This window comes from Thamnophis elegans, chromosome 10, assembly GCF_009769535.1.
Source record: "Thamnophis elegans isolate rThaEle1 chromosome 10, rThaEle1.pri, whole genome shotgun sequence".
In the NCBI taxonomy this organism is placed as follows: domain Eukaryota; kingdom Metazoa; phylum Chordata; class Lepidosauria; order Squamata; family Colubridae; genus Thamnophis; species Thamnophis elegans.
This window is the reverse complement of record NC_045550.1, coordinates 38,021,010-38,036,466: the sequence shown is the minus strand read 5'-3', so window position 1 is coordinate 38,036,466 and position 15,457 is coordinate 38,021,010. Positions and strand designations below refer to the sequence as shown.

Below are 15,457 nucleotides of genomic sequence, written 5' to 3'. Positions count from 1 at the left end.
TCAGCAAGCTATAACAAAAACAACAACAACCAATCTCTTAAGTAACTGTATAAATATTGAAAAATGGTGATGAATGAATCAAAAATAATCATCAGATAACAACATCAAATCCATGGCCCAGTGAAGTTATGGAACAAGAGGCAAGATAAGCTATACCAGTTGCAATCCAAATTTTTGAAGAATGTGGTCTTAGCACTGCACATAAGCCTTTTTATGCACACATGTCAAAATAAAAGTAACAAGGAACTATACCTGTTAGGTTAATATTTGTTGCTTTCTAACAGTGATTCAAGTTAAAAAGAAAAATCACAGAAAAGAAATGCATAGCCTCAGAACAGAGGTACTTGAGGTTGCCTCCCAGTTGTGACAGAAATAATTATTATGCTCAATGTTGCTCTAAAGTTGGCTTCAAAAATACATAGTCAGGTTGACTGTCAACAACCAAATAGTTATCGATCTTGAAATTATAAGAGTAAATAAATGTAATCCTCAACTTTCTAGCACAATAAGGACAAAAAAAAACATGGTTACACAGTGTGTCATTAACTAGGGCATCACATGACCACACCCAATTTTAAAATCTTTTTTACCATGGTCATAAAGAAAGCCACCTATGATCATTAAGTAAGATATTATGTGACTGCAAAATCAATGGGGAAGCCGACAGGAGGTAGTTGCAACCTTCTATCAGCATCGCCATTGACTTTACTTGTCGGAAGCCAACTTGGAATGCTACAAATAGTAATCATGTCACTGCAGGACACTGTAGTTGCATAGGTACAGACCAACTACCATGTGCCCAGATGATGAGTACACAACCATGGGAACACTGCAATAATTGTTAAGTATGATGGCCAGTTGTCAGTCATTTTTTTCAGTGCCATTGTAACTTTGAATGGTCACTAAATGATGGTCATAAGTGAATGACAAACTGTACATGTTTAAAAAGGAAATGAATCGAGGGACTGGATGCTATATTTCCATTTATTATAAGGTTTGACATTTTGTCTATCTTAAATGAATAAAACAAACTACACTATAATAAAACAAATTGTACACTAACACAATTCTCAAACAAAATTCAGTACCAGGATCCAATCAGGGTTGGATTTGGGATCACCCGGGATCAGAGCTTTTTCAGTACCAATGCGTACATAATTCTCTCAAAATATCAAGATAGGTTTAAAAATGATACTATTTTGTGCTATTTTATGCTAAAAATAAGGTAGGATTTTAAAAATTAGCAACTAACAAACATTGTAATAGCAAGTAAATTTATTGTGCAAACTTAAATAAGTTTTAATTCATTGTATTTCACTGGTCAACTCTGACTTTAAAAAGATGTCTACGTGAAAAGTGTACGGCAATGCTTCCATCTGCCAGCAAGTAAGTCAGCCAAGTTCATTAATTTGGGATCATCAAATGCTGCGTCATGCTGTGAGCTGAAGCACGTCTCAGGAACTTCAAATGTCCAGTTAAATACTATCTCTCTTGTTATCCTATTAAAATCATAATTGCAAACATTTCTATACCAGATGTTTCATTGTTTCATTACATTATCACACTGTAAACAGAATCCTCTTTTTGAAAAGTTACATTTATTGAAGACAAGCTTGCCAAATTTCCTCTTAAGAAATATATAATATTATTAAAATACTTTGATTTCTTTCTTAGCTGTCATTTCCTTATTAAGTCTCTTGAGGATTTTCTTTATAGCTGACATTGATTCAACACAGTAACTTCCAATGTAACTCACTCTAGAGTCTGCAATGTATATATACTAGGGTTGTTCAAATACAATATTAATTTTCAAATAAAGGAATTAATTTATATGTTTCAATTCCTAACTTGTAATGGAATTTGTGGATGACCTTGGGAATAAGATCAACGCTGCCTACGAAACAATTTAAGGGTCAGAGAAAGAAATTTAGGAAGGACCTACCCTGACAGATCAAGCAGTTATAGGTAGAGGTGGGAAGTTTATACTTTCAGACTTCCAAGATTCTGTTAATTAACCTTACAATAAAGTAGAATTAGTTTATCTATTTACATTTCTTGTCTGGTTTATCTGGGAGGGCTGACATAACTTCAGTTCTCTCTCTTGAATAAAAATTCTAAAGAAACTAAGTATTTTGTTTATTCACATATAAGAAGAGGAAGATGGGAGCACATATCAGACTTTATACAGAATAAGCCCATGTTTATTCATTCTATCTGTAACAGGTTAGTATAAACAAGTCTTTTTCTCCTCTGTTTGAGATTAAAGTTTACAAATTAATTTCTGTCCATACTTCACAACTGACCTGTTTAGATGGAGTTCTACCGCAAAAATATTACTGTGGATGAGGATGTTATTCTGTACTAAGCCACATTACAATCAAACTACCTTATTCTTCTTTAATTCAACATGTAAAAAGCCCAATTTTTTGCTAGATTAAATCAGTTTACTTAATTAAACCACAGCTGGAACTAGTTTAGTTTAGTTTATTTAATTTGTATGCCGCCCCACTCCCGAGGGACTTGGGGTGGCTAACAACCAAAAGGGGGGAGGGGATACAAATAAGACAAAAGACAGACAAAGTAAAAACAACAGCAGTCACAACATTTCAAGTGGGGCTGGAAATTCTTCAGCCCCAGGCCTGCCAGAACAACCAGATCTTCGTGGCTTTGCGAAAAGCCTGGAGGGTGGTGAGGGTCCGGATCTCCACGGGGAGATCGTTCCAGAGGGCCGGAGCAGCCACAGAGAAGGCCCTCCCCCGGGGATTTGCCAGTCGGCACTGGCTGGCGGATGGAATTCGGAGGAGGCCTAATCTGTGGGATCTGATCGGTCGTAGGGAGGTAATTGGCAGGAGGCGGTCTCTCAAGTACCCAGGTCCGATATCATGTAGGAACTACAAGCTTCAAGATTATAAGGGCCTTAATAAACAAATTAAAATACCATGTCCAGAGTTGATAATTTACTACAGGCAAATTATACATTTATGTATGTTTTTGACTCAGTATTGTCTCCAGGTGAGTAACAAACAAATACACACAGTTGTTTCGGCAATTATTTTGGCTGAGAGAAAAACTAGCCCAAAATCACTCAGCTGACTCCTGGGCTTTAAAAGGAAGATCTCTCAGCATGTAGCTCAGTATCTTTCACCATTAAAGCAAACTACTATATCACAGTCAAATTACTATATTGTATCCTTATTCCAAAGTAATTGGGATTTAGTAAATATTATTACTACAGAAGTGGGCAGAAGACTGCAGTCTTAAACCAGGTAGGACCCTGAAAAAGAGAATGGCATTCCAGAAAGATGACAGGCCAACCCTTCTGTGGTAATCTAAGTAGGTTTGAACTGCAGTTTCCACAATTCCTAGATGAGTATTTCTCCAAATTGTAGATTCTCTTTGAATGCCGGGATAATTAAGTTAAACGAGCATACGCACAGAGGCACAGAAGAAAAACACCAAAGACTGATACTGTACACATACTTACGTTGGAAGTTGTTCATGAAGCAAGCTTGTGCTACAATCATCCATTCTGCTCTAGTTTCACAGAAGATGGCAATATTGGTCTTTGGTTGTTGGCCTAACATTATTAATCCATCACCAAATGCTTTAGCTTTTTTAAAAACATCATCATATGATAGCCAATTATATTCTCCAAGTATCACCTGAAATTTTATAAACATTTTAAATATAGAAACTACATACAAAGACACATACAAATATGTTCTGTAATTATGTATCCTGTGCCCTGTGCTCTTCTTGCCTTTTAGTCATCCTCCCATGTTTTTTCTTCTTTATCAGAATTTAAATCTAGGGGGTAAAATTTACCTTTGTTGAAAATGTACCAGAAAGCAACTTATAAAATTAAAAATGTTCATATAATTTTAAAAAACAGTAATCAATTGGACATACCATTATTTATATTTTAATAAGATATTTTGCCTTCCAATTATGAAATATGAAAATGATATCTATTATCTATATGGACTGCTTAAGAACAGCAAATATTTAGTAACATTGCCATAGTCCATTTCTAAAAGTGAGCACACTCTTCACTGACACAATCCAGCATACTATAGCTATATGATCCATAAATTCTATTTGATTTACATAATACAATTGTATATAGTTTAAACTTATCATGCAGCCAGTCACAGCCAGTTCTCTGTGCAGTTTTTTTCAGAAGATATATTACACCTCAGTAGATAAGAGATACAGAAAATCTCAAATCTTGCTATCTGTTCAGATTCTTTTAATCTAAAAACTGTATGACCCTCTCCATTTCAATGTTGCCGTTTCAAAGAAATCAAAAAGCATGCATTATTAATAAAGGTAATTTAAAAATTAAAAATATTGTTTAATATTTAAGATTTAAACAGGTTATTTGAAATGTAAAAACTAATTACAAATTTGATTTTTAAACCACTTCTTGTTTTGGCATCTATTTTTCCAGCTAAAGAAACTAAGGCTACTGGAGCAATTGCACAAGGTAATTGCATTGCTGCTTTATATCCAGGCATAGCTCTTGTTGTCTTTATTCTTCCTCTTTTAGTATCAGAACAACAACTAAGAAAGAGGCAGCTTAGCATAACGGAGCCAATCAGCTTTTAAATGCGGTATTTAGTATGTTGATCTAATACATGCATGCACATATATAAAACAGCAATCCATATACTCTTTTAAGTTTTTGAAAAGGATAAAGAGATAAACTGTGCCCTCTAGTGTGTGCTACTTGCTATAACATTTAGATTAATAATAATTGAATTAAATATCATTTAAGCAGCATTATTCATTTACAAACAACTTATTCGCAGTAAGATTTAAATTTATTGTCAGATCAATGTATTGGCACAAAGTCCAATTTTATTCAGATAGCTTTCTTTTTAATCTATATCAGAAACACATTGTTTTAAAATTTCTCAACACAATTTTAACACTATTGAATCATAAACTGGGCATAATATATAAACATACAGTATGTTTATATGGAGAATTCTTCCTAATGAGGCACATCTGAAGCCTACTTTATTATCCTCCTTACAGAAAAATATGTTTTTATTCCTTCATAGACTTTATTATGTATTAACTTCTTAATTTTTTATCTATTCTAACTTATTAATGTTAATATTAATTTTAAATTTAGTTATAAAATGTAAGTTAAACATAAAGCAAGTACAAGTTAGTTATAAAACTTATGTTTTATAGTTAGTTATAAGTGATAAGTTATAACTTATTTTATAACTAACTTGTAACTACTAACTATAAAATATAAGTTATATAACTAACTTGTGCTTGCTCAGTAGGCTTTTTAATACCCTAGGCATCAAACCCGGCTTGATGACTTTGCTCCAGTCATTCTGCCTCAGCCCAGGCCACCTCACAGGGTTGTTATTGTGGAGAAAATAGGAGGAAAGAGTATTAAGCATGTTTTCCACCTTGTTTTGTAAAACATAAAGGCAGTATAATAAATAATTAAGAAAAACAAATAAAATGTGCCCTTGTTTATATGGCTGTCTTAAAATACTTCCATTCAAAGGGAAACTCATCCTATTTTCAGAGCTTGTAAGATTTTTCTTGCTAAAGTTATTTCTCAGTTTATTTATGGTGTCCACATTTGCACATTTTAATGTGTTAGAAGCTGCTGCCCAGTCCAAGTTTATAAGAGTTAGCATTGCAGCTTCAAATTGCATCAAAAAGGTACCTCACAATTTAGCACAGGTCCTGGTTTTATGGGGGCCAGAGCCCCTTTCATTAAATTCTGTTTACTCTTTTTTTCTTGTGGATCTGGTTCCACTAGTTTTCAGACTCTTCCTTAAATCAGACTGGTTAATAAGAGCTAATAGCAAACTCCAACCTTTAAGTTTCTCTTTGGAGAGACTCTACCAATTTTGAGTTTGAAAATGCCAGGAGTCATCTTAGGCAGCCTATCTGTCATAGTGCTCTCCAAACCAGTCTAGGCCTCACATCCAACCCTATAGTTGATGGATTGTTCTCAAACATACACGATACACCATCCTAGTTACCTCTCAGTTTAAAAGTAAAATTTCACTGGGATGAATACAGGGGCATTATAAAAACATATTCAGCAGCAATCCCCAGTGAGGGTACAGCTTTGTGGACTCTCTAAGACACATGCACCTATGCTAGTTTCTGTATAGGGCATCTCAGAAGAAATTCATATATCTAATTTCTAATCTTGAGAGTCCACACAAAAGGTAACAAAGCATCAAATCCAAATCACACAAACCCAAGAATTATTAAAGAACACAAAAGTGAAAATGCTGATCTGTTAGCAAAATATATATTTCTTTCTCAAATTGGTCTCAGTGCAAACAAACTGGAGGTAAGAAATGTGACATCAGTTTTTAAAAAGGGGTTCAGTGGGAATGCAGGGAGTTGCAGGTTGCTCAATTTAAAATCTGTTTCAGAAATTGGTAGAAAGGTAATCAAAGAATAAAGGAAAATCAGCATTGATTTGGCAAAGGTTAATCCTGCCTCAATAACCTTCTATAGTTGTTTTAGAGTTTCAACAGGCCCATGGATGAAGTTGAACTGCAGGATAATGAGTTTCCAGGTCATAGAGAATAAAATTATAAATATTTCCCTCTTTCTCATAAAAAATAGACACTATGTACCTTTTTAAAAACTTTTCCAGATGGTTGGATTTCATCTTCTTCTTGTAATATTTCCCTTGTCCCCAGGAGATTCTTGTCCTTAAATTTATTTCGAGCATATCTGAAAGCTTTATCGAGGGTATCGCATTCAGGATATAATACAGATGCTAAGCAGTGCAAACTATTAACAGATCTATATGCATTTCCAGGTGTGCTGTTCACTGGTTTTGCTTTAATTTGATTTGATTTGGTTATGACAGATTTTGATCCAGAAAATAAATACCATGGAATAAAAGTTAAAAATGTGTATACCAAAACTGCAAAGTTTATAATATGAAGAAGAAGAGGATTAATATCATGCTTTAACTTCATTGTATCCATCTTTGAAGACTGTAAGTTATTCAGAAGAACCTGACAAGTCCTATGTATCACATAAAAATCAACGAAGACCTGAAATAGGAACAAAGTATAATGTCAAATAATAATAGCCGTAAGGATTTAATAAGACAAATATATTTTTATAAAGTGCAATTAAAAGGAAGATAAGACAAAGCTGTTGTATTTTATTCCATATTTACTTAATTAAGCCAAAATGTTTGATATCCAGTATCTCAACCATTATTAGATATGAGAATTGAAGATATTTACTAAGCCTCAGAAGTTTGGTACTAGTTGTAAACTAGTTTACAATTTATGAATGAATTGGATACTTGGGATTATGCAGTATCCTTACCTGCTACCATCACATTTATATTCCTTCTCACTTGGTACTAGAAACCATTAACTGACAAAGTAAGATGAGCACATAGGCTCCAAATAAGACCAAATTTGTTTGGAAGGAAGGACTAAATGATCTTATATTATGATTTGGTTTATTATTTTTGAAATTAACTTGTATTACTATGTTCTCCGTGGTCATGTGGCCGACATGACTAAATGCCAAAGGCGCATGGAACGCTGTTACCTTCCTACCAAAGATGGTTCCTATTTTTCTACTTGCTTTTTTACATGCTTTCGAACTTCTAGGTTGGCAGAAGGTGGGACAAGTAACGGGAGCTCACTCCTTTACGCGGTACTAGGGATACGAACCACTGAACTGCCGACCTTCTGATTGACAAGCTCAGTGTCTTAGCCACTGAGCCACCATGTGTGTGTGCGCACGCACACACGCGCTCTCACACACACACACACACTGGGGCAAAAAAGTATTTAGTCAGCCACCAATTGTACAAGTTCTCCCACTTAAAAAGATGAGAGAGGCCTGTAATTGACATCATAGGTAGACTTCAAGTATGAGAGACAAAATGAGAAAACAAATCCAGACAATCACATTGTCTGATTTGGAAAGAATTTTTTTTTGCAAATTATGGTGGAAAATAAGTATTTGGTCAATATCAAAAGTTCATCTCAATACTTCGTTATATATCCTTTGTTGGCAATGACAGAGGTCAAACGTTTTCTGTAAGTCTTCACAAGGTTGGCACACACTGTTGCTGGTATGCTGGCCCATTCCTCCATGCAGATCTCCTCTAGAGCAGTGATGTTTTGGGGCTGTCACTGGGCAACACGGACTTTCAACTCCCTCCAAAGGTTTTCTATGGGGTTGAGATATGGAGACTGGCTAGGCCACTCCAGGACCTTGAAATGCTTCTTACGAAGCCATTCCTTCATTGCCCGGGCGGTGTGTTTGAGATCATTGTTATGCTGAAAGACCCAGCCACGTTTCATCTTCAATGCCTTTGCTGATGGAAGGAGGTTTGCACTCAAAATCTCACAATACATGGCCCCATTCATTCTTTCCTGTACATGGATTAGTCATCCTGGTCCCTTTGCAGAGAAATAGCCCCAAAGCATGATGTTGCCACCCCCGTGCTTCACAGTAGGTATGATGTTCTTTGGATGCAACTCAGCATTCTCTCTCCTCCAAACACGACAAGTTGTATTTCCATCAAACTATTCTACTTTGGTTTCACCTGACCATATGACATTCTCCCAATCCTCTTCTGGATCATCCAAATGCTCTCTAGCAAAGTTCACACGGGCCCGGACATGTACTGGCTTAAGCAGAGGGACACGTCTGGCACTGCAGGATCTGAGTCCCTGGTGGTGCAGTGTGTTACTGATGGTAGCCTTTGTTACATTGGTCCCAGTTCTCTGCAGGTCATTCACTAGGTCCCCCATGTGATTCTGGGTTTTTTGCTCACCGTTCTTATGATCATTTTGACCCCACGGGGTGAGATCTTATGTGGAGCCCCAGATCGAGGGAGATTATCAGTGGTCTTGTATGTCTTCCATTTTCTAATTATTATTCAGTCTTCCCAGCCTGGTACAGGTCTACAATTTTGTTTCTGGTGTCCTTCAACAGCTCTTTGGTCTTCATCATAGTGGAGTTTGGAGTGTGACTGTTTGAGGTTGTGGACAGGTGTCTTTTATACTGCTAACATTAATACAGGTAATGAGTGGAGGACAGAGGAGCCTCTTAAAGAAGAAGTTACAGGTTTGTGAGAGCCAGAAATCTTGCTTGTTTGTAGGTAACCAAATACTTATTTTCCACCATAATTTCCAAAAACATTCTTTCCAAATCAGACAATGTGATTGTCTGGATTTGTTTTCTCATTTTGTCTCTCATAGTTGAGGTCTACCTATGATATCAATTACAGGCCTCTCTCATCTTTTTAAGTGTGAGAACTTGTACAATTGGTGGCTGACTAAATACTTTTTTGCCCCAGTGTGTGTGTGTGTGTGTGTGTACGTGTGTATGTGTGTACGTATGTATGTATGCGTGCATGCATGTATGTATGTATGTATGTAGTGTGTGTGTAGTGAATATATAATTTTTTCTTCATCAATTACATTTATATAAATTTTCTTAATGTAAATAATGAAAAAAGTTTCTAATCCTCATATACAAAGCAACTGTATTTTTTACTGAATTGGGTTTTTTTTCTCAACCCCCACCCCCCTGACATTTTCTTAAGTTTCTTAGTTTTTTTCTCCATTCATGTTACCAGAAATACAAGAACTGTATATCAGATTCGGCAGATTGGAATACAAAAAGTAATTCATTTATTGTTTAACCAATCATCATTGTTTTATTGAATGAATCACAGAGGTTGGGCTCATGCAAAATAGTAAGACAAAACATATAAACCAGACAGTGTCCTAATATATTGTGTGAAATCACCTAGTGTTATTAATCCAATAGTAAGCAAACCATAGCTTAGCATAATGTACAAATTACATTGTCAGGTTCACCTGAATCCTGAACAAATTACTGCCTGGGTCTATCCTGATTAAAGCAAGAAAAAAATCTTGCTTTTTTCTTATTACACCTAGTTATCTGTCCATAATATATGCTACACAAAATTCAATTCTTGTTTAAAAAGTCAAAAGACATAATTACTCAAATTTGTGACAGATTCAGTGTATTTTCAAACATGATGGTGATCTCTAATTTAGATAAATTACTAAACTACTGTCAGGTCTGCAAGCCATCTTTTCTTTTGGACTTCAGGCCTGCCACACTTTCTATTATTTTCTATTGTGGGAAAATGGGCGGGGGGAGGATTATACAGAGTTAGGTGATATGTAGCCATAACAACATTCTTTCTAGAAAGCCAAGGTCATCCTCTGTCTCTGCACCTGGCCGGAACTGGATGGGTGGAAACTGCCAACATGTCGGTGGAAGAATGGACCGTGTGATGGTGTGGGTGTGGGGGCAGAATCTTGAACTTTCAACTGGGTGGGAAAACCTAGAAGCTTTCAGATTCGGGTTTTCTCAGATGTACCAACATGGCTCTCATAATAAATTAGAACTTTGGGGAATCTTTTGCCTCGGACTCTGATTTACTTTTGGATGCTTTTTGGAACCCTGACAGCTACATCATTATATATGTCAGAATATATGTTGTAATGTAATTATAATTGTCTTAAAATGTGTTAGGATGTTATATGCACGCATACACAAACATTTTTACCAACTGAACAGATGGCGACCATAAAGTTAAGGGAAGTTTAAAAATATGAATAAAATAAATATGCCTTCTCAGGAACATAGATCCACAAACAACTTCTTGTATTAAGCCAGAAAAACTTTTCATTTTTGAGAAATTATATTAATCACAAAAAACACCACACCTTACTTGTTCACCATGCTTATTAAGCCATATTGTTATATCATGTATCCTTTAAACCTTGGTTAATTTCATTAGAACTTGCATTAATGTTTACTGTGATATCTGCAAGAGAGTGAAAAAAATAGTGCAAATTAGTAATTGACAATGAATATATAGAAATACATTCAACTGATGAAAAATGACTGCTCGCTCTTCATAAATAACTGATAGCATAAAAGTAGGTTAAGAAACGGTCTTAAGACCATTATAAAAATTGTAGTTATTTGGGAATGGGTTTTCTTATAAGTAGCATATTCTCACATACATACCCAGCCTCCAAGTAGCAGATTACCATTTTCAGAAAGACATGTTAAGCACTTACGATGTTGTCTTTAGAGAGCTAGGCAAAGGGTCTCTTTTTCCCCCTGTCTCAGGTTTTTAAATTTAAATTAATTTACTGGTCTTCCTAAATATTGGCAAGGAGGCAACCATTTTAACAAGGGAACTGCTCTGGAGTATGAGCAGCTGAGAAGACTTTTTAATGTGCACACCTTCCTATTTGGAAAGGGAATCTGGAAGAGAATTCTGGATATTCTCTGCTATGAAGTTGAATGTGGTACCATTCTGGATTATCTGCTTGCATTCCCAAATGCTTCCCATCTTGATTTATTGCTATTTGTATACACTATTAAACAGCAGGCATGACCTTTATTACTTTCAAATATGTATTTTGTTAACTAAGAAACAGAAAAAATAACAATCCCAATCTTTCTTTAGTTGTAAATCTAGCTTATGTGCCCAGGCCTGAGATTCCAAGTGTGTTCCTAGCTGTATTACCATCCATAGTAATAGTTTTACTTGGTGCCATATATATTTATTGTGTTGTAATTGTTTCTATATTTTATGATGTACCCTGCAATCACTTGTTGAGATAGATGACTACATAAATCAAATAAATAAATGTGTTCATTTTTTCACTGGATAACCTGATGAAGATAAATTAACCTAAAAGAAAGCACAAGGGGTCAACACAAACCTTAAATGACTTGTCATTGTTATGATTGGTATCAATAGGGAAACAATTTCCAGATACTTCAGCCTCACTTGGTTTGTTCAAATACTGACTGAGCAAACCTAAAAATAAAAAATGAAAATGAAATAAACAACTAATAACAGAAATAAAATTTTTACCTAAATTGATACAAAATGATATCTACAAAGTTTTCTTAACACTCTAATTACTTCACATTCATTTACCTGGCTATAACTACTGTATTTTTCAGAGTATAAGATGCACCTTTTTTCCTCAAAAGGCTGAAAATCTGGGTGCGTCTTATACACTGAATACAGCATTTTTGGCCTCCTGAAACCCTGCCCCTTCACCAAAATGGCCATGCATAACTTGTAGGCTTTCAGAGAGCTCCTGGGGGCTGGGGAGGGCAGAAATGAACAAAAATGGGCCATTTTTTGCTCAATTTTGCCCCCCACCCAGCCCCCAGGAGCACTCTATAACCTTCCTAAAGGCTATCCATCCCTTGTTTTTGGACAAAAAGGGCTGTTTTTTGCTCGTTTTTGGCCCCTCCACCCCCCCCGGAGCACTCTACAAGCCACCTAAGGGCTATTCATACCCTTTTGGGGGGGGGAAACGGGTCCGTTTTCGTGAAAAATGAGCTGTTTTATGGAAATGGAAAAAAGTTTTTTTTTAAATTTGCCTCTTCAAAACCTTGGTCCATCTTATACTCCCAAAAATATGGCAACAAGCACAGTAGAGAAGTTTATATGAAAATTTTAAAATTAACTTTAATAATTAAACAAGTTATGACACTATTATCAAGTTAATGAATTCTTGGAACAAACACCAAAATCAGGGGATACACTGATTTTCAGCCCACAGATAAAGGGGTTGCAATTACCACAGGTAAAATGATATTAGTAGATAACCCATATAACTGAAAGAATTTACAAGGAGGAAAAAAATGTCCTATTCACAGTAAAATTGTACATAATTGTTTGCAGTTTGGAAGGTGGCAGGTATAAGATTTTAAGCATGTTAAACCTACATAATCATTGAGAATGTTCTGAAACTGAAGCTGCAAGGTCCCATTTGATGAAAGGAGCAGCTAGAGTTCTAGTAAAATCTTTCCCTCTCCCTCAATCCTAAAACACAACTAAAAAGATTCCAGAGATCAGATCTAGTTCTCAGTTTAGCTCAAAATAAAACTAATACAATACAAAAAGAAAAACAAAAGTTCAGAACCTGCAGAAAAAGGAAAACAAAAGAAAAAGGAAAAACAAAACACTAATAAAGTGGCTATGAACCTTCATCATCCCAACCATAAACTAATATAATCAGTTTTCAACCATTTTTAAAGTTACAAATAAAAAACTCTTCTCCCACAACTTAACTTTTATCTATATGCAGTTTAGAAATTCTCATTTTTCAGTCTTAGTTCAGCAAAAAGTCCATTACAAGTTCCCCAAATATCAAAAATATTGAAGTTTATCCCACGTCAAATAGTCCAACTTCATATTCTTTCTTTTGTTCTGTACAATCTCAATTATTAAATCATTCCTATGGCATCACAGGATCTTTCATCACCCTTTAGCATTTAAATGAGTCTTCAAAGACTACTTTATAAATTCCATAGAGAGACATTGTTCAGAATTTATTCTTGAAGCTGTTCCATGTCCAGATCCTTTTCTTAATTTGTCTTTTGAATTCCCATTTTGGTAATCTCAATTTTATTGTCTTCCATGCCTTCAAACTCTATAATATCTATGCGAGATAAAAGTTTTTCCCATCATCTTCTAAAAATTTATTCTCTGAAATTTCGATTCTCTCTACATTATTAGTTACTAATATTTTAGTCTATTTTTCAAAGGAAAAAACATCAAGATACGAAAAAGTTGTAACTGGTTTAGCCATTTCAAGTCTTTTTGCCTGAACTTTTAGCAATAGCACTTAGACTTATATAGCACTTCACAGTACAGCCCTCTATAAGCGGTTTAAATAGTCAGCATATTGCCCCCAACACTCTGGGTCTTCATTTTACCCACCTAGAAAGGATAGAAGACTGAATCAACCTTGAGCCTGGTGAGATTTGATCTGCCAAATTGCAGACAGCCGGCAGTCAGAAGAAGTAGCCTGTAGTACTGCATTCTAATCACTGCATTTTCCCTCTAGTGTCCATTTGCAACCTGTATCAGTTTCTGATACAGTTTAGATCTGTTTCAATTATTTCCCACAAATATATTATATACTTGCTTTATATTATTTAATTACATTCATGTTTTTCAAACCTTTTAGCAAAAATCACCAATATTCCAAATCTCTCTGATATCCCAATTTATTTAAAACTTTCCTAAGTATTTTTTTTCTTTCTGCCAATTACATATTAAATCCTCAAGTTTCTGTGGTTATGGTTTCCTCCCGAAGAGCTGTCATTAGCACACGTGGGCTATCTCCAATTCTCTCCAGAGAAACAAGGGAGATTCAATGGACCAGTCTACTCATTGGTCTTTCATTTTTCAGTGAGTTGCTTCCTCTCATTTTCAGAGATGTCTTCAGTCAGCCATGATTCATAACAGAGCTTTACAAACACTAATTGTAATAATAAAAAGTATAATTTTTTGGTGCTTCTCATATCTGAAGAAGCTGGCTTTATTATATGCTTTTCCGTGTCCCTTTAACTGTTGTTTCAGCTACCCATATCATTTCAAGTTCAATAAGAAAACAAAAACTTCTATTTTAGACCTATATTCACAGAAAGGCATGTGAACTCTAACATTCCAAAAAATGAGGAGGAACCCCTCTTGAAAAAAATATTTAGTGCTACAGTTGAATATTCTAACTTGGTTTATGTTCATTACCATAAAATGATCAAGTGAATGCTTCCTGCTGCAGAAGCTACTGCAGAGACTACAGAAGGAACAAGTGGCAGCAATTTCCTGAATGAAAGCTCACACAATAAATAAATAAGAGAGCTGACAGGAATTTCACTGGGGATTTTTTAAAAGTTCCCTACAAATGAGTATTGGGAAACGGTACTAAATTGAAGATGTCTTTATTTCTTGGAACACTTTTAAAATAATAGATTACTGGCCCAAAGTGGGTTGTTCTCATAAGAATTGATATGACTTAATGAAGCATAGTGACTTTGATCAGGAAGGCTTCAAACTGAATTCTGTGGGAACTGAAATGAAAAGGCTGAACCAAGGACCTAAGACAAAGATTTAGGAAGAAGACTGTTAAAACATTCAGTAAAAATAAACAAACAGAATATTTGCTTATTAAGTCCCTGACCTTCATTGTCTAATGCAGTGGTCCCCAACCCCCGGTCCGCGGACCGGTGCCGGGCCGTGGAGTACCTGGCACCGGGCCGCGGAAGCCGGGTGTTCGCTGTCCCAGGCGGCCCCACTGCGGGGAAACGGAAGCCCCGAGAACAAAACAGGCGTCAACGCAGAGAACGGGAGCCTCGCAGAAACAGCCCTTCGGGCGCTTCCTCTGCAGCCGGAAGCTTCAGCGGCCAAGGCGGCTCCGCTTGAAGTGGCTCTTCGAAGCTTTTTCCGGCGCCGAGAGGAGGGCTAACCCGCCCTCCCTAGCCAGGGCTCCGGCTTCGCCACATGCGATGCTCGGCGCATCCCCCGCTGCTGCTTGGCCTGCGAACCCCGGCAGCTCCACTTTCCGGCTGCAGCGAAAGCGGCAAGGCACCTGCCGAGCGGCCCCAGCCC

At 36.1% G+C, this 15,457-nt stretch overlaps 1 protein-coding gene across 1 annotated transcript in view; it reads right to left on the bottom strand.

Annotated features, from left to right (window-relative positions):
• Window positions 1-15,457, bottom strand: part of ACSL3 (acyl-CoA synthetase long chain family member 3) — a 56,474-nt gene that overhangs the window by 23,982 nt on the left and 17,035 nt on the right. The window contains 4 exon segments of the mRNA XM_032225990.1: window positions 3,485-3,662; window positions 6,633-7,061; window positions 10,749-10,849; window positions 11,763-11,860. Coding sequence (XP_032081881.1) covers window positions 3,485-3,662; window positions 6,633-6,992 — 538 coding nt within the window. The 5' untranslated portion in view covers window positions 6,993-7,061; window positions 10,749-10,849; window positions 11,763-11,860.